Source organism: Plasmodium brasilianum, chromosome 7, assembly GCF_023973825.1.
Source record: "Plasmodium brasilianum strain Bolivian I chromosome 7, whole genome shotgun sequence".
Lineage (NCBI taxonomy): Eukaryota > Apicomplexa > Aconoidasida > Haemosporida > Plasmodiidae > Plasmodium > Plasmodium brasilianum.
This window is the reverse complement of record NC_090120.1, coordinates 1275983-1303567: the sequence shown is the minus strand read 5'-3', so window position 1 is coordinate 1303567 and position 27585 is coordinate 1275983. Positions and strand designations below refer to the sequence as shown.

At 27.3% G+C, this 27585-nt stretch overlaps 7 protein-coding genes across 7 annotated transcripts; 3 read left to right on the top strand and 4 right to left on the bottom strand.

Annotated features, from left to right (window-relative positions):
- Window positions 1-650: 650 nt before the first annotated feature.
- MKS88_002000 (uncharacterized protein) lies at window positions 651-2963 on the bottom strand (the record flags this gene model as incomplete). Its single annotated transcript, XM_067214975.1, has 3 exons — window positions 651-698; window positions 1738-1931; window positions 2339-2963. The coding sequence occupies 3 exons, from the start codon at window positions 2961-2963 to the stop codon at window positions 651-653; spliced, it is 867 nt and encodes a 288-aa protein (XP_067074299.1).
- A 658-nt stretch (window positions 2964-3621) lies between these two features.
- Window positions 3622-4725, top strand: MKS88_001999 (uncharacterized protein; the record flags this gene model as incomplete). The annotated part of the gene is made up of 2 exons (XM_067214974.1): window positions 3622-4168; window positions 4541-4725. The coding sequence occupies 2 exons, from the start codon at window positions 3622-3624 to the stop codon at window positions 4723-4725; spliced, it is 732 nt and encodes a 243-aa protein (XP_067074298.1).
- A 577-nt stretch (window positions 4726-5302) lies between these two features.
- MKS88_001998 (uncharacterized protein) lies at window positions 5303-7031 on the bottom strand (the record flags this gene model as incomplete). Its single annotated transcript, XM_067214973.1, has 2 exons — window positions 5303-6569; window positions 6796-7031. 2 exons carry the CDS (start codon window positions 7029-7031, stop codon window positions 5303-5305), a joined length of 1503 nt encoding a protein of 500 aa, XP_067074297.1.
- A 2108-nt stretch (window positions 7032-9139) lies between these two features.
- Window positions 9140-17269, top strand: MKS88_001997 (uncharacterized protein; the record flags this gene model as incomplete). Its single annotated transcript, XM_067214972.1, has 6 exons — window positions 9140-12833; window positions 13143-15767; window positions 16043-16115; window positions 16347-16516; window positions 16657-16774; window positions 16978-17269. The coding sequence occupies 6 exons, from the start codon at window positions 9140-9142 to the stop codon at window positions 17267-17269; spliced, it is 6972 nt and encodes a 2323-aa protein (XP_067074296.1).
- A 252-nt stretch (window positions 17270-17521) lies between these two features.
- On the bottom strand, window positions 17522-18773 carry MKS88_001996 (uncharacterized protein; the record flags this gene model as incomplete). Its single annotated transcript, XM_067214970.1, has 4 exons — window positions 17522-17567; window positions 17807-17981; window positions 18115-18189; window positions 18599-18773. The coding sequence occupies 4 exons, from the start codon at window positions 18771-18773 to the stop codon at window positions 17522-17524; spliced, it is 471 nt and encodes a 156-aa protein (XP_067074295.1).
- A 4993-nt stretch (window positions 18774-23766) lies between these two features.
- MKS88_001995 (ubiquitin-conjugating enzyme E2) lies at window positions 23767-24969 on the top strand (the record flags this gene model as incomplete). The annotated part of the gene is made up of 4 exons (XM_067214969.1): window positions 23767-23896; window positions 24083-24127; window positions 24318-24454; window positions 24904-24969. 4 exons carry the CDS (start codon window positions 23767-23769, stop codon window positions 24967-24969), a joined length of 378 nt encoding a protein of 125 aa, XP_067074294.1.
- A 379-nt stretch (window positions 24970-25348) lies between these two features.
- MKS88_001994 (U4/U6 snRNA-associated-splicing factor) lies at window positions 25349-27272 on the bottom strand (the record flags this gene model as incomplete). The annotated part of the gene is made up of 2 exons (XM_067214968.1): window positions 25349-25979; window positions 26317-27272. The coding sequence occupies 2 exons, from the start codon at window positions 27270-27272 to the stop codon at window positions 25349-25351; spliced, it is 1587 nt and encodes a 528-aa protein (XP_067074293.1).
- Between the last annotated feature and the right edge of the window lie 313 nt (window positions 27273-27585).

The window sequence follows — 27585 nt, the reverse complement described above, 5'->3', positions numbered from 1 at the left end:
GAATATGTAGAAGTAAATGTATGGTACACACGTTTAAGTATGTATATATGTATATATGTATATATGCATATGTACGTATGTTTATGTACATATATGTTTGTATAAACAAATGCGTACAAACGTTGGTATATAACCAGTTCGACAAAAAAACAAAACGTTCGCTGCAACTTTTTAATTGTTCATTTGTTGTATCTCAAGTCGCTACTGAAACAATAGAGCAACATGAACTCAAATGCTTTTCGTTCATTCTTCGTTTTTTACTTATATTTCGCTAATATTTCGTCAATGTTTCATTAATATTTCGCTAATATTTCGCTAATATTTCGTCAATGTTTCATTAATATTTCGCTAATATTTCGCTAATATTTTGCTAATCTTTCGTTTGTATTTGGATTGCACTTCGGCTTAACCGTTTTTTACTAGCTTTTTTAAAAGTTCACAGCGGAACTCTGAATATAACAAAAAGGAATCATTTTTCATACAAATCAGTCATCTTTTTTCGTAAAAAGGTCACAAAATAAATACATCGTTGATACAAAGGAGTTCTGTTTTATTTTATTTCATTTTATTTCATTTTAATTTTTTTTTTTTTTTTTCTAATTAAAAATATCTTAAAAAAGCCGTTTATGTTTTTTTTTTTTCCTTCGTTACTAAAAAACATTATTTACTCCTGCTTGATGCTTATGGGATGTGAATTCCTGTAAAAACGAAAAAAGATGAAACATAAAAACGCGAATAAAGAAAAAGAAGCCAACAATAAGTTGTAACTTAGCGTAGTTCATATATATATATATTTATATAATATGGTTGCCAGGTACGAATATACCAAAAAAAGGAAATTATATTATTAGTAAAATTTGTTTAGCTTAATATCATTCGCATTGCTTAAATGCTTTTATATTATCCGCGTTGTTCATATATTTTTATTTTGTTCGGGCTGCTCACTCTATTATGCTTGTCATTTCAATTAATAAAATACAATTGAGAGACTTTCGAAATTTTTGCTATATTAATATAAAAAAGAAACATACCCTTTTGTAAAAGCATTTTAAAAGCTGAGTGTTCACCTTTTGTTTTGAACTGTTTATTCATATATATTAACAATTTGTGTATCATCATATTCTTTGCATTAATTACGCGCAGACCAAAATTGCAATAGGTAATCTGCATATATTAAAAAAAAAAGACCTAATTTTTAAAGAAAATTGAAAGAAAATTTTTTTTCATATTGTATAAATACAACATCCACCCCCAAAAAAAAAAAAAATATTGAAAAATGTAGAATGTAATATGAAAAATGTAGAATGTAATATGGAAAATGTAAAATGTTAAATGAAAAATAAAATATAACATATAAAATATGAGTTGACAAAATTAAAAAATTACAGAAAAAAAGAGGAGACATAAAATTTAAGGAAGATGCTTATTCTCGTTCTAACGAAAGCACATAAAATGGCAATAAATGAACACGTTCAGGTGAAATATTATGAACAGGCAGGTATATATGGCCACGAATAATATGCTCATAAATACACACATACACTTGCATGTACATATGTCGGTTTGTGAATTTGTCAATATGTACGTGTGCCGATAAGCACATAGATCCATGGGCCCAAACGCACTCACATTTATATATATATATATATATATATATATATACAGGTCAAGCTGCACACGTGATGAAGCTCAAGTGAAACAGCTTCAATTGTAAAATTTGCGAAATTTCATTTTTACGAGAGACGAATAAAAGTTTTCCTTTTGGTGGCTACTCCATACATAAATGTTCAAATTATTTTTCATTTCTTTAACTAGGTCTTTTTTATTAAAATTTCTTTTTTCATCACGTCCATTAATCCTGTAATGAAAGGAAGTTTTACAATTATTTGGGTCAGCTGCTGCATTAACTCTATCTTGTACTTTTAAAAATTCTATGTACAAATTAGCCGCATGACAAAAATCGATACATATAAATTTCTTATTAATGAAGTCGTAAAATATGCTAGAATTAAATAGTATCTTTTTATATTTAAAAAAAAGATATAATATATTTTTTTTTTTTTTTGTCTTTTATTATTTATGACCATGTTCATAATATTGTGAAAAGTATTTATTCGATGATTTAAAAAACTGACATACGCAGTGTAGTAAAATTTATAAAATGAATAATGTCTTGCCCATTGTACACTTGTATTTATATTTTTGATTATTTCATCATATATTGTAAAGGAACGTAAGTTTTTATTTCTCTTGTGTATTATAATATTACATTTATTAAAATGATTTCTTGTAAAATAAAACATATATAAACAATTATTACACACCATCAAATGTTTACCTCTGTTGAAGTTGTAATATTGACTTTTTGCACAACTGATATGCCGCTTTTGGTCTTTCCTTATTAATAACTGGGGAGCTTTTTTCATCCGTTTTCTTTGATATAAGTTTACGAATATATTTAAAAAACTCGCATTCTCTAAAAATATAGTTAACGAATTGTTATAATTATATTTTTCTTTTGGTAATATATCATTACAGAAGATAATGCTACAACATTTCCCTTCTTCATTTATTTTATTATATAAGTGTCCTTGTATATCTTCATCAGTAATATTAGTATTAATTAAATACAAGTTGTCAATAATTTTTTTTTTTTCATAATCAGCCAAAAAATGCAGTTTGGGTAATACTATATATAAAAAGTAGTGAAAATAAAAATAGCTAATTTCGCTCGTCGCAAAGTGTACTACTACACTTTTCTTCAGCTTCTTGGATCTGTTCTTCTTCTCATTTATAATTCTTTTTTGTAAACAAAACGCTTTTTCACAATTATTAAATAAGTTGTTCTTTTCGGATCTCTTCTTAAAAAAATTTGCTTTATTACAAAGGTGTAAAATGATGTACAAAAATACTCTGCTGAAGTGATGACTTCCCTTCAAATGGTCTTTATATATCCTTATCATGCTGGAAGCACTTCACATAATTTCTTCACCTGAGCGCAAATCCTGCCCGTAATACATGTACCTATACATATATTCAAACGTATATAATAGGTATATACATACATATGTAAATATATACATACATATTAATCAGTTTTCAGAAAAGGCTGTTCGTTTTCTGATTCTCCTTCTCTATCATTCCCTTTTAAGTGAGTTCTATTTTTTTAAAAACGCGTCCTCTTTTTTCCACGCACTCGTGCTATTTAGAAGATTGGTAATAATCATGCAAAAAAAATAAGGTGCGCTATTTATTACCTGTACAAGGGAAACAAAAAAAAAAAAAAAAAAAAAAAAAATTCTGAACAGTTAATCTTTTAATTTCTAAGAAATTTTGACTTATTTTGATGCGCATATTTTATATGTACAAATTGGGGAAAATTTATTGTATTTCCATTTCATTGCTAGAATTGATATTTTCAGTTGTATTTATTTGAGGAGATATAAGTACATATACACACATACATACGTACCTACAAGTACATGTATATGTAAATGTATATACATACGCATACGTATTGGGTTGTATGTATGTACATATTATCCTATAAGCACATATATATTTGCCCACACACACATAAACATCTGCTTATATTCATATAAGTGCATTAGTGTCGTAAAAATGAACCAGCTTTTTTTCCTCGTAAAGGTACTTTTTTTTATGTACAGCCTCAGTGCAAAAAGCATAAGCAGCTTGAAACACACGAAAACGAGTCTTCTTTTTGTACACACAAATCAAGATCTCCTTAACAACGACACATTAAATATATTGCGGAATAAAACAAATATACAAAATAAAAAAAAATTTTCCAAATTCAAAATATTGTCATCGGGAAAGGAAAATGATGAAGGGTTGCATTACCAGTTAACCCCAGAAAATGTTGAAAAGGTATTAAATTTAATAAGACCAAAATTACAAATAGATAATGGTGATGTTGAATTAGTAGACATAAAAAATAATGATCTGTATATCAGGCTGCTGGGGAATTGTGTTACTTGTAGCTCAAATAGTGTTACTGTTTCTCAGGTTATTAAAAAAACGTTAAAAATGTATATCCGGAATGAAAAAAATGAAGAGCCAAATGTATTAATAACCAATTTTGATGAAATAAATAAGGAAAATGTGCAGAATTGTTTAAATGATCTAAAGCCATATTTTGATTTTCTAAGTAAGTTCGTAGTTAAATTAAACAATCATTACATTCATACTTAACTGCCTAAGTCAAAGTTGCTGGAGGGGCAACAAGGGAAAAATAGTATTACCTCCTTAAGTGTCGCTTTTTGAAAGCGTTAGTACTGCAGCATGGGCACACGCCCACGTATATACGTGCATGTCCATATATATATATATATATATATATATATATATATATATATATATGTGTACATATACATACACATATACATATATATGCAACGTAGCAAAATGCGTACAGGAGGAGCCACGAAAAAAAGGCAATTTAAAACATGGTCAAATTAAACAATTACAAATTGCTATTAATTTTTCTTATCCTTTTTTTCTTTTTTTTCATTTATTGCAGAAGTGGAAGTGATAATTAAAAATGTGGTGCACAACAAGGAACAAATTAACAACTCCATTTCCCTGTTGTTCAAAAATGTGGACAACGAAAGTGAAGAAGTAAATATACCATTCAATATCAGAAGCGAAATAACAGAAAGACTAAAGCAAAAATTCCCGTCATTGACTGTTAATTTTGAAAATTAAAAAATGTCCCCTTTGCTATGAGGCACTAAATGTTGCAATAGGGGAAGTACTCTTTATTTTTTTTTTTTTTTTGTAAAATTTGATTTATATATAAAACGGTGCAAAATGTTGACCTATATATATATATAAAACGGTGCAAAATTTTGACATACACATATAAGGGTGCAAATTTTTGACATTTATATAATGATGTAAATTTTTGACATATATATATAAAACGGTGCAAAATTTTGACATATATATAATGGTGTAAATATTTAACATATATATAATGGCGTAAATTTTTGACTTACATATAAAACGGTGCAAACATTTAACGTTATTTTCATAAGAAAAATATGTACAAAAAAAAAAAGGACTATGGGGATCAGAAGGAAGAAAAGTCATAATGAAATACGCAAAGATATAAGCTATAAATGAGCCTTGGTAAAAGCTAAATGGAACCCCATAAATCTATGTACATCATCGTAACATGAACGAAGAAACGAAAGTAGTAGTTACAAGCATAAGAGCTCTGGTTATCGGGACTAGGTCATGCAGATATGAGTACCAACTTGATTGTATTTTGTTTACCCCGTCAAATTGTTATGTTTTCAGGTGGCCATGTATGAAACTTAATCCGTTTATGTTTCAAGTGCAGCAAATCTGAATTGAAGTATTTGTCTTGATAGAGTTCTTTTGCATTATATCTATTCTTTTCTTGTTCTTTTTGAAAAGCATCTAAAATTTTTATTAATTGCAATTCTTTCTGCTCATTGGTTAGGATGTCCCAATAACATTTATGAATATTGACAACATTATAATTTAACTTTTTAAAAATTCGATTTTTTAATGAAATGATACCATTAATTAATGGTCTGTTCATACCAATCGGGTGAAAGTAGTCATATTCAATACATAAATTTAAAGGCTTGTAAAAGTGAGATGTAAAAAAACAATGCTGTTCATCTATTTTTCTTCCAACTGATAAATTAATAAAAAAATTTTTTAGATGCAATTTCTGAATGATGTTTTCCATTTCTAGTTGAATTTTTTCCGAGCCTTGATTTTGAGCAGTTATTAAAATATTGTCTAACCATTTCAAATGTAAATATTCTTGAATAAAAAAAGGAATACTTTCTTTTATTTCCAACTCGTTACTTGGTTTTTCAATATCACAACAGTACAATGTTATATATAAAAAGTATTGTACCCACCCGCTCTCTGATATATTCTCTTTTGTTAAGGACATACATGCGTTTTTTAAAACCTCAGGTAAGAAGCTACTTCCACGAGTGCTACCCTCATCACTGATGTTATTGTCAGAGCTACTCCTTAAAGGAAATGTATACAAATTATTTATGACTAAAACGTAGGCTAATAAGGACCAACAGAAATTTGTCGTGTCTTTCTTCGCTTCTTCTCTTCTTTCATATATATTGTTCATTACATTTATTATTACATTATAGCTCCTTGATAAGTTGTTAACGGACCCAAACTGTATATCCTTATTTATTAATCCTAAGTAAGATAAGGAAAAACTAACCATACACAATGTTGGTATTCGGTACTTCTCTATGTTCATTTCGATTATTTCTAAAATAGTAGGTAGCATAAAATAACATCTATAATCTAAGCAACACATAGCATAAAGCAATCTTGGGCAATGTCTAGCCTTTATTAGCTCTTTCCGTTCAATTAAATCATACACCAAGTATTTAAACAGCTTCAGCTCATGTATTGCCTCTTTATCCTTAACACTCCAGAAGGAGTTGAAGCCGAATACATTAGCTAGCTGGCAAAAGCATCTGACTAGCCAGTTGTAATTTGGATAATCCTCCTTCTCAATGTACTCCTTGTACAGCCTGTTAGAGGAAAAGGATGATTGAAGCGTCAGTGCGCACCGTGTACATGTATATTACATGCTACCGTAAGTATACATACATATATATATATATATATATATATATATGTAAATGTGCACGTATGTATGTACGTGGGTATAAAGCAAAATGACCACTAATACGAATTACGCAGCACAGACTAACAGTAAATATTAAAGAAAAAAAAAAAAAAATTCATAGGACTTACCGCAATATTGATCGAGGATTCGAATAACATTTATCCAGTTTTTGAAAATAAGACGAAAGGAAATTTTCTGGAGGTATAAAATCAAAAAGATCAATTTTTTTTTTTTTTTTGGCTTTGTCATAATACTCTTTTGTTAAAAAAGAATTTTTTATAAGAGACTCAGTGGCAATAAATTCTATCCTCTGAAAGAAGAAGCTGTAACCTCCAATTACACTTTTCGCTATTTTTACATTCATTTTATTTTTCTTTCATGCTTTTCATTTTGTCATTTTTCTTATTAACTGAGCTCTAAAATTATATACATAAGTATAAATTATAAAGTACTGTATTAAATTTACTGAAAAAAAGTCGAAAATTAGTTAACGTGCATACTTCAACAAATTAAAAATATATACACATAAAAATATACTTCTGCTGTATTAGCATGAGTACACTCATATCATTTTCCTGGTATTATAAATAGCACACAGTATATCTTAACAGGATGTAAAAGATGTAACACGTGTATTCTTCGTAATAATAATCTTAAAATGGTTAGCGTATATTTCTACAAAATAGCAAAGTCATTTTTTTACGTTATGTGCAATGTTTGTTCGTAAAGAAATAAAAAGGGGAAAAAAAAAAAAATTTACAACATTAAATTATTGCAAAGTTACAATATTACAAAACTGCAAAATTGTAAAGTTGCAAAATTGTAAAGTTGCAAAATTATAAAGTACAAATTACAAAGTACAAATTACAAATTATAAATTACAAATTATAAATTACAAATTATAAATTACAAATTATAAATTACAAAATTATATTCTGATCAAGTCAGGTAAATCAAATTTTAAACGCGCCAAAAAAAAGGGTCAAAAAAGGGAGAAAAATGAGCCAGAAAAAAAAAAATACAAGCATACGTGAATACATACGTACATACGTACATACGTACATACTTACATACATACATACATACATACATACATACATACATACATACATACATACATACATACATACATACATACATACATACATACATACATACATACATACATACATACATACATACATACATACATACAAACATACATACATACATACAAACATACATACATACATACATACATACAAACATACATACATACATACATACATACGTACATACATACATACATACATACATACTTACGTACATACATACATACGTACATACATACATACGTACATACATACATACGTACATACATACATACATTTACAAATTTACATTTGCACGTTTACATTCGCATATGCATGTTCACCTTTGCGTAGACTTCAAGCAGGAGCTACATCGTTCTAACTTTTTTTTTAGGTTAACATATTGGGAGAGCCATAAGTGCAATAACAAAGATTAACAATGAAAAGCAAAATTGTATACGACCTAATACTTGTTTAATAAATATAATTATGTATGAATAAGAACATAGCGGGATTTCTACAAACTTTTGATCGCTTCTTAAATATGAGAAATGGGAATATAATATTAAAATTGGTACGGTTTAAAATTTTTCATTTGTCATTTTTAACTTTATTTTTAACTTTTTTAAATTTTAGATTTTTTTAATTTTAATTTTATTTAATTTTAACATTTTTTAATTTTAACATTTTTTAATTTTAACATTTTTTAATTTTAACATTTTTTAAATTTTAACGTTTTTTAAATTTTAACTTCTTTTAATTTTTAACGTTTTTTAAATTTTAACGTTTTTTAAATTTTAACTTCTTTTAATTTTTAATATGAGCATCCTTGCAATTTATATCATTTTTTGATGTTTTTTTATTTGTTCTTATTATTTGCTTATAATTAATTTGTTCATTATTTTAGCATCATATTAATTACATGTATATTATGGCACAATAATATAATTTCCATTTCATTATGGACTTTATTTTATTTGCATGTAGTGAATAGCTATTTTACTTTTTTCAAAAAAAATAAAATATGAGCATCCTGTTATTATATTATTTTTGTTTTTATATAAAATAATTTTTATGCAAAAAAATATGCTTGAATGTACTTAAAGGTATTATGTTATTTCGTCCGACAACTAATTTGTTAATCAACGGACTCGATCGTCTATTTGCCAAGTGGACGCTTTATTTGAACAACTGTAAAGCGCTTTTTGTTTGATTTGTTTTTCATTTACGTTATACCTGTCCTTGTGTTACATGTATATATATGCGTGTGTATGTATGTACATGTATATGTACATGTATGTGTACATATATATATATATATATATATATATATATACATGTGCATAACACGTACTTATGTTTGCCTTTTTCGCTCTTCCTTTTTGTGTATATTATAGAAAACATGAATGACCTAAGTTGCTACAATTCACTGGGGGGATATCCCATTGAAAATTTACTAAAAAATTTCAAAGAAAAAAAAAAGTCCATGGAAAGAAAAGATGTAGAGAATAATGTTGAGTACTACGTTGGAATATTATCAAGTATTAATTTAAAACTTGTATACAATAATAATTATAAATTAATTTTGAAAATTTTGCAAATATTGACAAGTAATGACATAAGTGTAGAAACTATAGTTCTAGATAGAATTTTAACTTGGTTAAATTTAAATTATATATTAGAAAAAAATGATAAGATAAAAATAAAAATTGTCAGCAATATACTATCTCTAATTAGTAAGACTGGAAGACCCAATTTAAATGTAAACATTTTATTTAACATGCTGTTTGATGCCGTTATTCTGCTTATACGAAATTTCTGTAATATAAATATGTATTGCATTCGGAGGAAGGTGGTCTACACACTGGGTAGTGCTGAGAAGCGGAATGATGAAGGAGCTAACGGGGGAAACGATCATCAGATTGAGGAACAAAATGATAGACTAAGGGATGGACAAAGCGATGACGAGAATGATTACAAACGTGATAACGAATATGATGATGATGATGCAGACCCAAGTAGGCTGGGACAAGCTCCGCAACGCGTGCGATTAAAGAGAAAACGTAAAAAAGGTAAACAACTGCCAATAGTTGATAGAAACTATAAAAAGGAGGTTAGCCCACTGAATGTTACAAATTTTAATAAAAGGAGGAAAAAGGGACAAGATAATGTTGAACAATTCTGCTCAAGTGAGAAAACATACAACTCGAACAGTAGAATACACGATTTAGTTATATATATAAATAATATATTTAGTTTATATTTTAGAAATTTAAAAACGTCATCGGATGATATAAAAATATATGCCTTTTACAATAATTTATTTGCATTGTACTGTTATGTATGTGATTATATAGAGGCTGTTGGGGGTCCACATGGAAGTAGGTACGTAGGACGCACCAGTAATGTCCGTACGAGTAATGCACGTACCTCCCTTATTGACAACTTATACCAGATGAAGTTTAATATAAAAAGAATAGTTGTTATGAGCATAGAAAATATTGATGTATCTTATTTTAAAAATATATATTCGTCATACATATGTAGTAAATATAGGTTTAGAATGAATTACTCCTTTTTAAATTTTTCAGAGAATGAAAAAATAATTGAAACAGTTTATTTACTTTTAAATAAAATATCGAATGATAAACCATGTTTTTCTTTTGATTATGAAAGAAATAGCCTTAATTGTTCATTTAATATAACACAAAATAAAAAAGAAAAATTAAGATATTTTTTTAAAAATGACAAAGAAATGAATGAGAGATACAAATATCTAAATATTTCAAAAATTAAAGGATGCATTAAATGTTTTATCATAATAATGAAATATTTTTTTATGACATATAATAGGAAATCTACTTCACCATATTTGGAAAATTATTTTTTTTTATTTTTATTAATACCGCACTTCGAATTAACCATATATACAAAATTGTTAAAAAATTATTATATGAAATTATTTAACGCTAATGTCTTTTTTTATAACAGAGGAAAATGTGTTCACAATACTGTTACAAATACGATACAGCAAAACACAGATGGTACCTGTACTGCAAATATAATGAACAAGTCGAAAAAAAACAAAATGGAGGAAAAGAAAAAGGGAAAAAATGATAATATCATGCAAGTAAATGGAGACATCGGTGCTTCCGTGGACTTAGAATTAGTTCGAAACGGAGAACGTGAAGAAAAGAGTGAAACAGATTTAGAAGTAACCACCATAGCTGTAGATGTAGAAGCAGAAGCAGAAGCAGCAACAGAAGCAGCAACAGAAGCAGCAACAGATGCAGCAACAGAAGAAGATGCAAACATGACGCAGAGTGCTATCCGCACAAAGGAAGTGGAATATTTTAAAAGCATTAATATGAAAATACCGTATTCCTTTTGCCATTTTGAGGAAGATATTGATTTAAACCAAAATAAAGAAGTGTATAGTAATATACACATTTTAATAGACTACTCTAAACTAATTTATAAATTTTTAAATTTTTTAAAAAAAAAAAATATTATAAAAAGAGATATATTTCTATTTGTTAATCTAGCTCACTTTGTTAAATATATATTTGTATGTTCAAGCATTGCATATCTTTCGCTGTATGAAAAGAATAAACAAACTATAAAAGAATGCAAAGAGAATAATAATGGTCAAGAACATATTGCAAATTCAGGTGATAAATATGAAAAAATGTACATAAGAGGAAAACCACATCTATTATTATACAACTACAAACTAAAGAATGTTTTTAGCACATGTAAAAGAAATCGAAAAAGAGGAAGTAACAATCATAATGATGATAACGAAGTAGTTCACCTTTTCTGTTTGTTCAACAATAATAGGCAAAGGAAAGGAAAAAAAAAAGGAAAACTTGTTATATATATAAACTATTTAATATACACTTGTCTAGTTAATCTAATGAATATAGTATACCTGGAAACAAGCACTCGTACTTTTATCTTTTCAACATTCTTTTCATTTATTAAAAGGATAAACAGTTACAGTAGATGCACAAATATAAATGTATTTACAAGTCATTACATACTTAACATGAGTAACCACGTTATTAAAAATATAGTATGTTCATATATAAACACATCTAATTTGAATAAGCTGCTAGAGTTTCTACATAATCATGTGGTGAGTGGGGGCACAAACGAAAAAAAGAGGAATGAACAGAAGGCGCAGCAACAGAAGCAGATGCGGACTCAGCAGAGGAATCCCGTGAGAACAATTAAATTTTTGCTAACCCCAGTGTTTGTACACGTATTCAGAGATAACATGGACAAACTGATTGACCAATCTATAAACTTTTTGTGTTACTTCGCTGAACTATATGAATATCACATAAAGAATTTGGACAATTTATTAAGTCAAATTTTTCTTTCTCTGAAAAGTAATTTGAATCCTACCAAATCGATCGAAGTATTGCATGTACAAAATGGTCAACAAACTTCAATGCTGTATCCTTCGACGCACGCACCGACGTATACAATGCAGCCGTCCGTGCTATCTTCTCCTGCAGGTGGTAATGAGGAGGATCATTGTTCATTCGCTAGTTTAGTACAAAAATATAAAGCTGCATTTGTAAATATTGAAACGATGGAATACATATTATGTTCCTACCTGATGTGTATTTATAAGAACAATATAAACAATAGTCTGTTAAATTTTATTAAGAAAATAACAAAGCTGTATCTACAGAAGAAAAGAAATATAATTATTTTCCATGAAGAGATTAAGGGAAATATTATTAATGTAAATTATTATGATTCTTTCTACAGTCTTTATATATTTATTTTTGTTAATTACAGTATAAGTAGACTAACCATGTATACCTTGTTAAATAGTTCGACAGATAAAAGCATAAACACAGGCACAGGCACAGGCACAGATATAGACATAGACATAGACACAAACACAGCTAAAGAAAATATTCGAGTAATAATAAATATGTTAGAGAACTGTTTTTATAATATTGAACAAACTTACGATGAATATGTTAAGGATAATACAGTGTACAAATTTTTTGACCTACTACAGATCCTTTTGGAGACGATGTATTTCTATATCTACTGTGATGAGGTGCACTTGACAGGTAACAGCTAGCTACGACTAGCGAGTGTAGGGGAGGGTACATGAAAAGCGGACAACACTTAATACATACATGTATACACATATATACATATATATATGTTTGTATATGGATATGTTTGTGTTAGGTCCCGTACCCCCTGCTTGTTTGAACAAACACAGTGTTTGTTTACAGAACGGGCATAGGATTGTGTTTATGTTATCTCTATGGTATGTACGTATATTCGTATATCCCTCTGTATGTGCTACGTACATTTGTATATCTGTACATATTTCTATGTCCGGTCTTCTACATAATTTCTTTTTTTTTCAGACAAGAGAAAACTTCTTACTTACCTGCAGGAGCTCACGAACGTGTTGAAGAAAAACGCCCTTTCCGAGTATTCATATGTAATGAAGAAGAGAATTTGCAAGTATATATCGTACTTCTTTATATACAATTACATATACTTAATGAAAAGATTTAATCGAGAAGAGGAGTTAGAAAATGTTTACTTAAATTTTATAAGCATTTTATTTATTGATATTAATATAATAAAAAATGAACGAGATTATAGCTTTTTTTTTGAATTCTTTTCTATGATTCAAGATAAGGAAAAATTGTGTAAACTATTTGCTGAACTTTTTACGTTGCATTACATTTTACTTATAAACAATTTAGAGCATAATTTTAGGGAAAAAAAAAAAGAATTAAAATATTATAAAAAAAGGTTTGACAAAAGGAGGGAAGAAACATGTTTAACAGCATATGTTAATAAGTTAATTAAAAAGAATAAAAAGTATATTGTTAATAATAAATGGTATGAGATATTCAATCTGAGTAATAAGGTGATTGTAAAGCAGGAAAATTATTTTGAACATGTTTGCACTTATTACAACGAAATGATGTTAATATTTTCTGAACGTTCAGAAAAAATTAAAGTGCCTTTCGACATATATGTAAAAAAAAATAATAATAAAAAAAGTAAAGATGATAGTTATTTAAATAAAGATGTATGCATTTTAAGTAAATTATTTTTATTATTTAATGATATAGAAAATATGGAAGACAATTTATATACACTGTTATGTAAAATTTTCGAAAATTTTAAAAATTATAATATTTATTATGAACATATTTTGATTAATATTTTACATTGCTTTGTTAAGAATTTACATTCTATAAAAAGAAGAGAAAACAAAGTCACATTTTCTCATTTTATAAAATTTTCTTTTAATATTTTTAAAAAGCAGTTAGAGTATATATCAAACAAAAGACATATGAGTAGGAAAAATTTACTTGTTTTAAAACTCTTTTTTCATATCTTTTTCATTTTTATAAATAAGCAAGGTGAAAGAAATGATGAGAAGGAGGAGAAGGAGAAGGAGGAGGAGGAGGAAGAAGCTCAATTACATGTTGAACGACCATCTGCCGAATTCTGCACGTGTACTCAAAATAGTAAAAAATTAACGAAAAAGGACGAAAAAGGGAAAGAGGAAATTCCTCAAAAGAAGAACACATTACACTATTCTAGCAGCGATTCTGATGCTGACCACTACAACAATACGCACAGTAATGTAGGAAAGAAATGTAAAAGGGAAAACTCGAATATGGTAAAAAATAGGAACAAAAAAATAAAAAATTGCTTTATTTTTTTTATCAAATATTTTTTGTTAATTCACGAAAAGCTATTGACAGAGGCAGAAGAAAAAAAAGACGAGGTCACTCTAGACGAGGACGACATATCGTATCTCATAAATCATATACAAAAAAGCAGCGATAGGAGGGGCAGTAGCAATGATAGAATCATGGGTCCTTCCGTCCGCAGTGTACAAAACAACTTCAATAAATCGCTAAAAGTTTTTAAGAAGTTTGTCAAAAAGTTACTACTTAGCAGTACTAACAAAAACAGCGGTGTCGTACCAATAAATATTTTCTTTTTAGATTTAATAGAATATATATTCGTATCGTTTTTAACGAATGGAAAGTTTTCCATGTATTGTAACAATCCAGTTCTTCGAAAAATTATTAAGACTCTTCAAAACATTAAGGTCCATCGTATATTCTGTCAAGTCAATGACGAATGCAAATTTTTTCTCTACAGTATTTTTATTTTGAAAATTTTCAATATGAAACGGGAAAAAAAACAAAGAGATCAGATGAACGGTGCAGTAAGTGATAAGATAAATGGAGCTAAAAATAATACAAACAAACTAACGGACAGTATATATGAACGCACTGGCGATAACGAAGATGTGCATATCAGCTTTTCTGCAAATAATAAAGAGGGGGAGAAGGTCTTGCTAAAAATAGAGGAAAAGAATAAGGAATGTAAAATGAAAAGAGGGGTGAGGAAAAATAAGGATATAATCAATATATCTAATTTAATTATTTTCTTTAAATTATTTTTGTCTGTAAATTTAAAGAACGTTATTTACAATTTTAAAGAGGAAAATAATAAAAGAAGTTGTATAATTATATACGATTTTATATTTAACTATAACAAGATATTAGTAGAATGTGATCATATGAAATCAGTGTATATATGTTTGAAATACAAAAGTGTAATTCAAAATATATGTAGTATACTAGATTATTTATATGAAGATGTAGCACACATATTAATATATATCGATAACGTTATTATTAAAACATACAAAGAGGAAAAAGAAATTAAAAACTTCATATACCTAGCAAACATATATATAATGACATTAATATATTTTGTTTGTAACAACAAGAAATTTTTATCACTTATAATATTACGAAAACAGAAATTAAATAACATTTCTCATTTTACTAATATATACATTCATTTGATTAAATATGTTGACGGGCTTTTAGACAATGCTTACATATATAGTAAAACGCAAATAATTTTTCTTTTATTTCATCTCATTTATAAGCTGTCACAACTTTTATCCTTTGTCTTCCGTAAATTAAGGATATGCTCAATAGGTACTTAACAAAAAAAAAAAAAATTTACACAGTTTTATTATTATTTTTTTCTCAGCCCTTTACGCATAGCGCTGAGTATGGCATCGTATCAGCCACCGCAAATGCACAAAATGTTTTTCAATCATTTTCCAATCATTTTCCAATCATTTTCCAATCATTTTTCAATCATTTTCCAATCATTTTCCAATCATTTTCCAATCATTTTTCAATCATTTTTCAATCATTTTTCAATCATTTTTCAATCATTTTTCAATCATTTTATTTTCACTTTACAGACAACAGTTATTCATCCTTCCTTGTCTTTGTATGCAACTATTGCAGACTCTTAATCAAAACAATGGATATAATGTAATAAGAAGAGGCATAAAAAAGGGAAAGAATATTTTATAATTGTGCAGTACGAAACTGCTGTTATGATTTTTTTTTTTTTTTTTTACGTGTACGTATCTATGCATACAGGACATTTATGCGTAATTTTAATTTATTTATTTGTTATTTTTATTTTATTTTATTTATATTTTATTTATATTCTATTTATATTTTATTTATATTTTATTTTATTGTTCTTTCTCCCCATAGGAAAAGGCAGATATTAAGCAAAAACGAGAGCGATGAAAAACTGGAGATCAAGGGCTTTATAACTCATTTCTATATTTTAAATAATGCTAATTTATTTGAACGGAACAAGTTTTATTTATATTTACTGAATCATCAGCTTTTTGCAATTCTTTACGAATTCTTCAGCATAAGTAAGAACTCATATATGTACGCGTACAGGCATTCTTGCACACATACATACATAATACGATTTCCACGCATGAACATTTGTGAAAGCGGAAAAAAAAAAAAAAATTGCCACACGTCATAACAAACTTTTTAACTTTTTTAGAAAAAAACGAGCATGTGATAAACTCCCAAAAAATGATTGTTGAGATTATGAAGAAGAGCGGGTATGCAATAAAGTTCTTGTGTTCATATTTGGACTCAGTGTTATACCTTGATAGCAGGTTAAATTTAAAATAACTTTGCGGCAGTATGCATTCATACATATATGCAAGTATGTTACATACATATAAATATATATATATATATATATTTATATATTTTTATTTATACATACTTGTGAATAGCGAAGATGCGCATACAATAATATATCGGGCTTGACGAATATTCACATGAATAAATTTTAACTATTTTGTTTAATTTTTAGGATAAATAAACTATTATTGCGGGATGCAAATTTTCTTTTGTTGCTTTTAAAAAATAATAAAAATTTATTGAACTTATCGAGAATTGCCTTTCCTATATTAATTAAAGTTGTTGAAATTTATGAATTAATTTCTAAAAATTACATAACAAATGAAGAAGAATACGAAGAAAAGAAAATCCTTAAAAAGATTTTTCAAATTAGTTTATCAATACTTGATGATAGCTCCATTCAGTTTTCATATTCAGCGCTGAATGAAAAAAGGAGAGAAATTTTTAATTCCCTGTCCAGTTAGGCTATTTTTTTGAAAAACATAATACTGCTTGACCTGTTAATAAAAAAAAGAAAACATAAAACGTAATAAAATAAAATAAAACTTAAAATACTACAAAATAATAAAATAAAATAAAATAAAACTTAAATAAAATATAACAAAATAATTAAATTATGCACAATAAAATAATAAAACACACGTGTACACATATATGCATGCATTTCAGTTGGAAATGCATTCCCCCTATTTGTTGTTTTCCCCCCTTTTGTTGCTTTAACTGAATAAAAATCCAAGGAAGCTTTTTCTCATTTGAGTTATTCTAAGAAAAATGAAAAATAACAAACATGTGGTAAACAAATGAAAATAGAAGTAAAATAAGGTAGTACAATTATATAACGGTGAGAAAAAAAAAAAAAGATGGTGGAAATTAATGAAAAAAGCGGACGTCCAATATTTTTAATATGAAAAATGATTTAAATTAAATATATAAAAAATACAAAATGCAGTAAAGCTTTATATATATATATATATATATATTTTTTCCGCCTTACAACGAACGTAACATTTTCAAGAAGAATGTTCTCCTTATAATCAAAAAAAGCAATATGTCCTATTGCTACATTAAAATTTAGCATGCTATTTTTCTTATTTTTTATACATATTTCAATTTTACATTTTTCCTTATATATCTCTGAAATTTGCTTATGAAGAATACTTTTCGTTTTAAATTTTCCTAGAGAAAAAGAAAAAAACAAGGACAAGCAAAATGTGAAAAATGGGGAAGAAGCACAGGATATGGTCATCATAAAATAATGAGTGAAAAATACAAACTAAATGAATTACAAATGAAGGATAAGAAAACAAACCTGTGTATTTTTTTATAAAACGATCAATTTTGTACTCGGTCAATTTCTTTTTAATGTTGAGTTCTCGCAAAATGTCTAAAAATGTTTAGAAAGGGGGGGGTATATTTCTGTATTTTAATTTTGCACAACCATACATGCATGCATACATACATACATATATGCCTAAACGAATTATGGCAATTTCTCATGCACATTTTCCATAACATTTTGTATAATATCAAAAAGGATAAGTAACTGTAGTGTAGTACTTTGTTTCTTGCTATTTTTTAGATAGCTGTTTTTGCGTAGACACATATTGGTGTTGTTTGTTTTGGGCTGAATACAGTAAGGTAAATAGTATTTTACATAATTTATGTTATTCAGTTTTTTGTAATTCGTTTTTGTATGTGTTAAAATTTTGGTCTGCTTCTCAATTAAATTTTCTTCATATTTATTCAAGTCTTTTTTTTTTTTTCTGATGATAATATGTAATCGTTGATATCACACATAAGGTGTTTTCTCTTATCAAAATTTTTTTTTAATTCGTCTAAAACGTAATTCATGTCAAAGTTTTCACAAAATAAGTTCATTTTGTTGTAATTTATTTTCCCATAATTCGTATTGGCGCATTCAAATTTGTTGTAATTCATTTTATTGTATTTCAGTTTGTCGCGATTCATTCTGTTCTAATTTTTTTTTTTTTTTAAAACATATTCTCTACTGGCTATTTTTTTACTTTCAAATTTAAGCAGTTGTGTTCTGCACGAGTAGTAAGAAGAAAAGAACAAAGATGAAAGCGTGGATTAAATAAAACGTATTAAAAAAAGAATATGCCATTGATACAAAAAATAAGTAAAAAAAAAAAAAAAAATATATATAATAATAAAAAAATAAATAAATAAATAAATAAATAAATTAAAAATGAAAATAAAAATAATGAATATGAGCTTATAGTACAAAAACATATATAAACTGGTTATAAAAGAAGTAAAAATGAATATGGCACAAGTTAAAAAAAAATATGTTTATAAAAGTGTGTAAGAGAATGAATAAAATATTTAATAGTTCAAACGTGAACATTCAACTACTTCGTTATTTTATATTATATTTTGTTTTATTCTGTTTTATGTTATTTTATTACAGTTTATTTTGACATATAATTTACTTGTTATATGGTATTTTGCTTTATTTTGCTTTATTTTGCTATATTTTGCTATATTTTGCTTTATTTTGCTTTATTTTGCTTTATTTTGCTTTATTTTGCTATATTTTGCTTTATTTTGCTTTATTTTGCTTTGCATTCCATTCCTTTGCTTTTTTTTTTTTTTTTTTTTATTTTGTTTATTCTGTATAACTTCTTATTTACCATTTATAAAAATGAGGAACATAAAATTATCATTAGGGAAATATGATTTTATACAATTCGTAGCTTACATTTTTTGCATAATTTTAGTAAGCGAAAAAAAACAAAAAAACAATGCATATATCAAAAAAATAAAACAATAAGACACTAGCATAAACATGAGTTCCTATTTTACATAAAAACACATATAAACACATGAGGGACAAACACCCAAATGCTCAAATTGTATCTGTACAGATTAATAGCTTACTATTAATTTTCTTATTTTTACTTGTCAAATTTTCTCATTTTTTTTGTAGTTCAAGGGAGTTATAATAATGTAGAACAACTTAGATGCATATTTTTATTTCCCATCTGTCTGTAATTTTTGGTATTTATGACGGTAAAAGTGTATCTATCTAGATATCTATCTATCTATATATCTATATATCTATCTAGATATCTATATATCTATCTATCTATCTATCTATATATCTATCTAGATATCTATATATCTATCCATCCTTTTATTTTATTTAATTTTTTTTTTTTTCATCATTTTTTTGGTGTTATAAAAATTACTTATGTGTATTACTAAGTTGAGGCTAACAAGTGCTTTGAAGTGGAAAACGATGTAAAAAAAAAAAAAAAATATTGCCTATTCAATATACTAGAGTAAAGCTTTTATGAATTCTTTACTTGTTGTGAACGATGCTTCCGTTCGAGCAATGAGTCTTTTAAAAGAAAAAAAAAAAAAAAAAAAAGAACTGCGATTCATTTCAGAAACATCCTAATGAATATGCTGTTAGAAAAATTTCCCTTGTAAATTATTTTGTATAAAATGGTATTATATGTATACCCTAGGAAGTATACGAATTTATCTTTTTTCTTTTTTTTTTGGTTAAACTTTGTAGGAGAATAACTCTGAAGGCATGCACTTCTATGTGCGTAAATGTAATTGTATATGTATATGTATTATATATATATATATACACATATATATAATGTTTGCAATAAATGAATATAATATTGCCTTTTTTTCCACTTTTGCAGGAATACGCGAAACCATTTTTTAATCATTACTGTGGATGATACATTTATAAAAATTTTTATACGCTACTAAAACAGCCTGTACATATTTTTATTTGTTCCTTTTGATTTTTTTTTTTTTTTTTTTTTTTATATCCTTTTATGTCGGTATGTTCGAGTTATGTGGTTTCCGTAGTTTCACGTCTATTTATATGTTTTACTTTTGATGCTTATGCTTATTCAGAAGAAGAGTATAACTCAGTGTGTTATATGGCTGATTACAGAATTTGCTAATTTTTAATTTGTTTTTTATCTCCTTGGGGGTACTCCAAAAAAAAAAAAAAAAAAACTAAATCAACAGTTCATCATGACAATCATTATGCCAGCATTTTTTTTTTTTTTTTTTTTGCAATGCCTAAGCTTTTATAAAAAATCGTAATTATACATTCATAGAATAAAACTTCCTTTACCCGAACACAAAAAGGTAACAGAAATGAGTAAATATATTCACACACGAACAATTGAGTATGTACGTACGTGTGCTTAGGTGTACATATGTATACTTAGCTGTAGATGTGTATACATAGCTGTAGATATATATACTTAGCTGTAGATATGTATACTTTGGTGTAGATATATGTACATAAGTATATACGCATATCTTAAGCGGCCTTGGCCTTTTATAACAAGCAAAAACCAAGCCAACTTGACTCAAAGAAATATATCATAGCAATTAAGTTAAATTCATAAAAATTTATCGGAGTATTAAAAGAGATAAGGTAAAGAAAAGAAATAACTGTATGAAACAGCGAAAATTGTACTCATACTAACGCACAATAAATAAAAGAACGAAAAAAAAAAAAAATAATAAATTTAAATGAACGATCAAAATAGCACCTATCGCTACACTACGCTATACGTACACATATTTTGTATAACCATAAACAGCTTTATAATTAACGCCCAAAGATAATTTTTTTTCAAATTTGTTTCCCTTTAATTTGTTGTTATTAATATTTTTATTATCATTATTATCATTATTATCATTATTATCATTATTATCATTATTATTATCATTATTATTATCATTATTATCATTATTATTATCATTATTATCATTATTATCATTATTATTATTAGAATGTACAACATATATAAAATTAATTTAATTTTACACGTAAAAATATATCAGTGAAAGAGTGTTATATAGTGTGAAGGAACAGAAAAACTATAACATTCTCTTTTTTTTTTCCTTTTTTTTTATTTCCCCCAATGCTTACAATTACGTGAAAGGTAGGAAACTGTAATTTTATTATATTTTATTTTATGGTATTCATTTATTTTTTTTTTTAATTATGTATTTTTACATCTTTTTCTTTTTCTTTTTTTTTTTTTTTTTTTTTTTTTTTTATCTATTTGATTAATTTTTTTTAAAAAGAAAAAAAAATACCTTGCCTTAAAAAAAAAAAAAAAAAATACAAAGTGGTATATATAATAATATAACATGAGAAAAAAAACAAGCATAGATAAATGTAAGGATATACGTACGTATAAACATAGGTAGTATATATATACATACGTACATAAACAAAGTGGAAAAATTATAAATTATTTAAAATTTGTAAGCATATAGATAGAGTGAGATATAAACCAAGTGGGACACCTTTTTAGTTTTTCATTCTCAGTTTATTTAAAATACTTAAGAAATTAAAAATTTTTTTTGAGGAGTTCCATATTTAAATTACAAATAGCAGCAATTCATAAACACAGGCTTCATGTATTTTGTGTATATACATATTATATGTATTCTTCTTAAAATATATGTTTTATATATGTTTGTATCTATAGTTCTTTTAAGCATAAATTCGGTAGGGGCATTTTGGCAATTCACCAATCCATTTTTTGGAAAAAAAGAAGAGCAATATATTTATAGATTTTTTCCCATAAAAAAGAATATTGTATTTGTGTAAAAAAAAGATACACACTGTATTTTTTTTTTTTCCTTTTTTTTTTTTTTTTTTTTTTTTTTTTTTTTTGTAAAAAGATATTTTTTTATTTAAAAAAAAAAAAAAAAAAACAAAATGACAAATATAGCTAGGGAACTCCTAAAAAAGCAATTTCTAGGTATTTTTTTTTTTTTTTTTTTTTTTTTTACGTGTAATCTATTTTTCTTTTGAACATTAATTTGATATAAGTGAATATATATATATATAATATATATATAATATATATATATAATACATAGGTGTATTTTTTATGTGTTTGTATTTTTATATATATATTTTTTTTTATATGTATGCTAATCTTTTCCCATATTCTACACATGTTCAAATGCACCCAGTGCAACTTGTGTACATGTGTATATATATGTACATTTACATCTACAACTCTACGCATATGTGCGTACGCAATACATTTATACTACAATCTTATTATGCAAAAACAGAATTAACACGAGATCATAACGCCGGTTTTTCCGTCGGACTAGTAGACGACACAAATTTCTTTGAATGGAACGTGTGCTTTGAGGGCCCTAAAAATACTCTATATGAAGGTTGCAAAAGGAAAAAAAAATATAAAAAAATATAAATATATTAAAATATGAAGGCATGAAAATTATTTTTTCACAGTGCAGTTATTATTATTCATTTGTTCATCCATTCATTCGTGCTTCCGTCCATCCATCCATTCATGCTTCCATCCATCCATTCATGCTTCCATCCATCCATTCATGCTTCCATCCATCCATTCATGCTTCCATCCATCCATTCATGCTTCCGTCCATCCATTCATCCATCCATCCATGCTTCCGTCCATCCATCCATGCTTCCGTCCATCCATCCATGCTTCCATCATCCATCTTCCGTCCATCCATCCATTCCGTCCATCCATCCATGCTCATCCATCCATCCATGCTTCCATCCATCCATTCATGCTTCCATCCATCCATTCATGCATGCTTCCGTCCATCCATCCATGCTTCCGTCCATCCATCCATGCTTCCGTCCATCCATCCATGCTTCCGTCCATCCATCCATGCTTCCGTCCATCCATCCATGCTTCCGTCCATCCATCCATATATTTGTTTATTCATTTCATTTTTCCCTGTTGAAAATACTGGGAACAAAAATAAACAAATAGCCTTTTGCGCACCATTGTAATGTACTATGTGAATCCATCTATATGTACGTCTATCTACATATATATATATATATATATATATGTATATATGTATATGTAGATATATGTACATATACATACATACATGTGTAAATATGCTTATGTGATAGTGGGTCGGATGCATGAGAGTAAACGAACCTTTCCTTTTTGTTATTGTAGGAGGTATATACAATGCTACCCTCTCATTTCCTTCGGATTTTCCGAACCATCCACCTCAAATGAAATTCACTCAAGAAATGTGGCATCCAAATGGTTTAAAATTTTTTGCGAATATTGTGCATTACTTTCTGTACATATATTTACCCATATTAGAAGGGGGTATCATCTATGTAGAACTACATAGATTCGAATACACACCTACTCGTACATTAGTGCACATACATATATACACATGTGTAACTCCATATGTACAGCACTACTCGACTTTTCCCAATTTAGTTTTTCCCGATGGAAGAGTATGCATAAGTATATTGCATCCCCCTGGTATGGAAATAACTATAGACATACACTAAAAACTTTTATAAAATAGAGATATGGATAGCACCACATATACAAGTATTTACGCACATACTTATGCACTTATGTGTGCATATACTAATACAGATTTACCTGATGTTCGAATTTTTTTTTTTTTTTTTTTTTTTTTTTTTTTGTCGTATTTTAAACAAAACAGGAGTTGACATATACAATGAACAAGAGAAGCCAGAAGAGAGATGGAGACCAATATGGTCAGTTGAAGGTATTTTAATTAGTGTAATTTCAATGTTAAATGAACCCAATCTAGAATCCCCTGCTAATGTAGATGCCGCGGTACGTTTTCTATTTCACAAGGCTGTTTATTTTGTTCATGCACGGTATATGTATCCTCGATATATGTACACATATATATAAGTATATTATTATTTTATTTTATTTTTTCTCCTTATTTATGAATAAAACAAGAATATTTTTGTTAAAATGTGCAAGTGTTTATATGTAATTTTCCTTATTCGTTTTACATGCAATATGTTCTTAGTGTTTATATGCGTTCGGATCATACACAGACACATATGCATTTACATAAGCTTATACTTAAGCTTATACATATAGATATCTATGTCTATATATCTGTATATAAATATATAAATATATATAAATATATACATATACGTATGCACTTACCCAGTTAATGTGCAAAAATGGCACATACATACAGTTATGCATATATGTGTGTACCTTCGTGCGCACATATAAACGCTCATGTTTTCTTGCATTTACAGGTACAATTAAAAAACAATCTAAACGAGTACAAAAGGAAAGTTAGAGCTCTTGCTCGAATGTGCTAACCGTAAAATGGCAAAGCTAAAATCAAACAGTGCAAAAAGAAGAAGAAAATTCATTTACGTTACCTTCTTATAGTGCTATACAGGTTCACGAAAGTCCATACATATGCAAATCTTTACATACATACATACATACATATATATATATATATATATATATATATATATATATGTATATATATATATATATACATACCTACGTATATATAAGCGTTCATACACCCACTCACGTACACTCTTTTAAGCGGATAAACTTATGATACATTACAAAAAAAAAAAAAAAATTATTTAAAAAAAAGTTTTCTAAAATCTTCGTTTGTCATGGGACCCGTTGTTTCATCCGTCCTTTTGTCCACTGGTACATTAGTATTAATGGACTTACTTAAATTAATTCTTTTTTTTTTTTTTTTTCTTGAGTAGCCATTTCCTTTTTATAATATATATATGGATTTTTTTTTTTTTGTATGTGTTCTTCAGTTGTGTCTACATGTAATTTTTCATTCTCCTTACCAACCACTTGCATTATTGCTTGATCAGTTTCATTTTTTTTAATTTTATTATCTTCAAAAAATTTAGATATTAGAATATTTCTACCATCTATAATAGAATCATTTAGTATTAAAGAAGATGTTGCATCATTAGCATTTTTAAAAGTAATAAACGCATACCCTTTATTTCTTTTAATGTTCTTCTCGGACACCTTCTTACTTAAGTATATATTTTCTATTTCACCTATCTGTTCAAAAAAATGTTTTAGTTTATTTTTTCTAGTATTATAATGTAAATTCTTTACTACAATGGTACAGCTGTTTTCTTCTCTTTTCTGTTCTTCTTTCAACTGTTTACTTTTTTCCTTTTGTTCTTTTATTTTTTCTATATTATATATTATCTTTTTCTTAATTATTGGTATGCAGTACTGTAAGCTAAAGTGAGTATCCTCTACTCTGCACTCTTTTATAGTCTCTACACATTTTATAACACTCTCGTTATCCTCCACCTCTAGGTACCCGTGTCTACAACAATTGCAAAAATGATAACATAGATGTTAGTTGTCAGCACGTATAAAGATGTGCATAAGTGTAAATGCACAAGCATATATCTACATAATTACACAAACGTATATGTACATAAATACACAAACGTATATGTACATAAATACACAAACGTATATGTACATAAATACACAAACGTATATGTATATAAATATATGTACCTATAAGTACGTAGACATATACACTTATGTGTATATATGTACATACACACTCACGTACACACTCACGTACACATCGACGATCAGCTCTTCATTGGGCACGCGAATTTTATCGCTTGGTCCGATGCCTCGGTGCTTACTTGTCAACGCCTTCCCCCAGAAGCCTAATATCAGTTACTCTAACAGAATGATTCGAAAAAAAGTGTAAAATTTTTTCTTTTAAGTTTTCCTCATTTTGAATATCGCATTTTGTAAATTTCATGAATAGCTTTTTTTCTTCATATAAGGTTTTCTGTGGTTTAGATATCGATGTATACAGATTTACATTTTTTATGGTAAAAGTTTTATAATTTTTTACATTGCTATCTTGTAACATATTTATAAAATTATTTGCACTTTCTTTGCTATCAAATTCTATATAAGCAAATCTTCTAGATACTCCTGAATTATTAAATACAATTCTTGTTTCTACATATCCATCAATATTTGCAAAATATTCTTCTAAATCTTTTTTTGTTATATTTTCTTTTACATTTTTAACATACAATTTATTTTCTTCAATCATAGTGAGATCATTTAATAGTGCACTCTTATCTTGTAAATTTTGTATTAAATAATGCTTTGATTGTCTACTTTTATCTTTATTAATACTATACGAGCAAATGCCCTTTTCATCAACCTGTTCGTCTTCTTCGTCCTTCTCAACTATTAATTCATTTTTTATATAATTATTTAACTTTCTTTCGTTTTTATTTTTGTTTTTATGTTTATTTAGTTTATTCCTCTTAGCACCGATGCTGTTATTGAGGGCTTCTTTATTTTGCTCACTCGTATCAATAGCATTGTTGCTATAGTACGCTTCCTTATCTTTGCTCTTTTTATCTGCACATTCGCTGTTTTCCTCTATTCCATTTGCATTCTTTTCTCTGGAAAGATTATGTGCATTACTAGGTACTTCTCTCATTCCCTCCTTTCCTTTGGATGAAGCTACCAGTTCATTTTTATTAAAATCATCAAATACGTAAGTGCTTTTTCCTCCCTCATTCTTAATATCACTATCTATCCTTCTTCTCTTACTATCAGAACTTTGATTCATATCTTTTCCCCTTCAAACGTTTTAGAGTGTTTTGTTGTGTACATATGGACACAAAAAAAAAAAAAAAAAGGAAAGATGTTTAATGTTGATAGGGAGGGCTGGGGGATAATCCATAGAATTTTTTCTTCGTCTTGTTTATGTTTTTTGCCTTATTGGCTTTATTTGCTCTGTTGGCTTTATTGACTTCAATAACTAAAATGACTTTATTGACTTTTTTTTTTTTTTTTTTTCTTGTTTCCTCCGTTCCTTTATTTATCCCTTTTTTTTATTTTGAAAAGCTGGAAACAAAAGCATTTACTCAAAAAAATTGTAC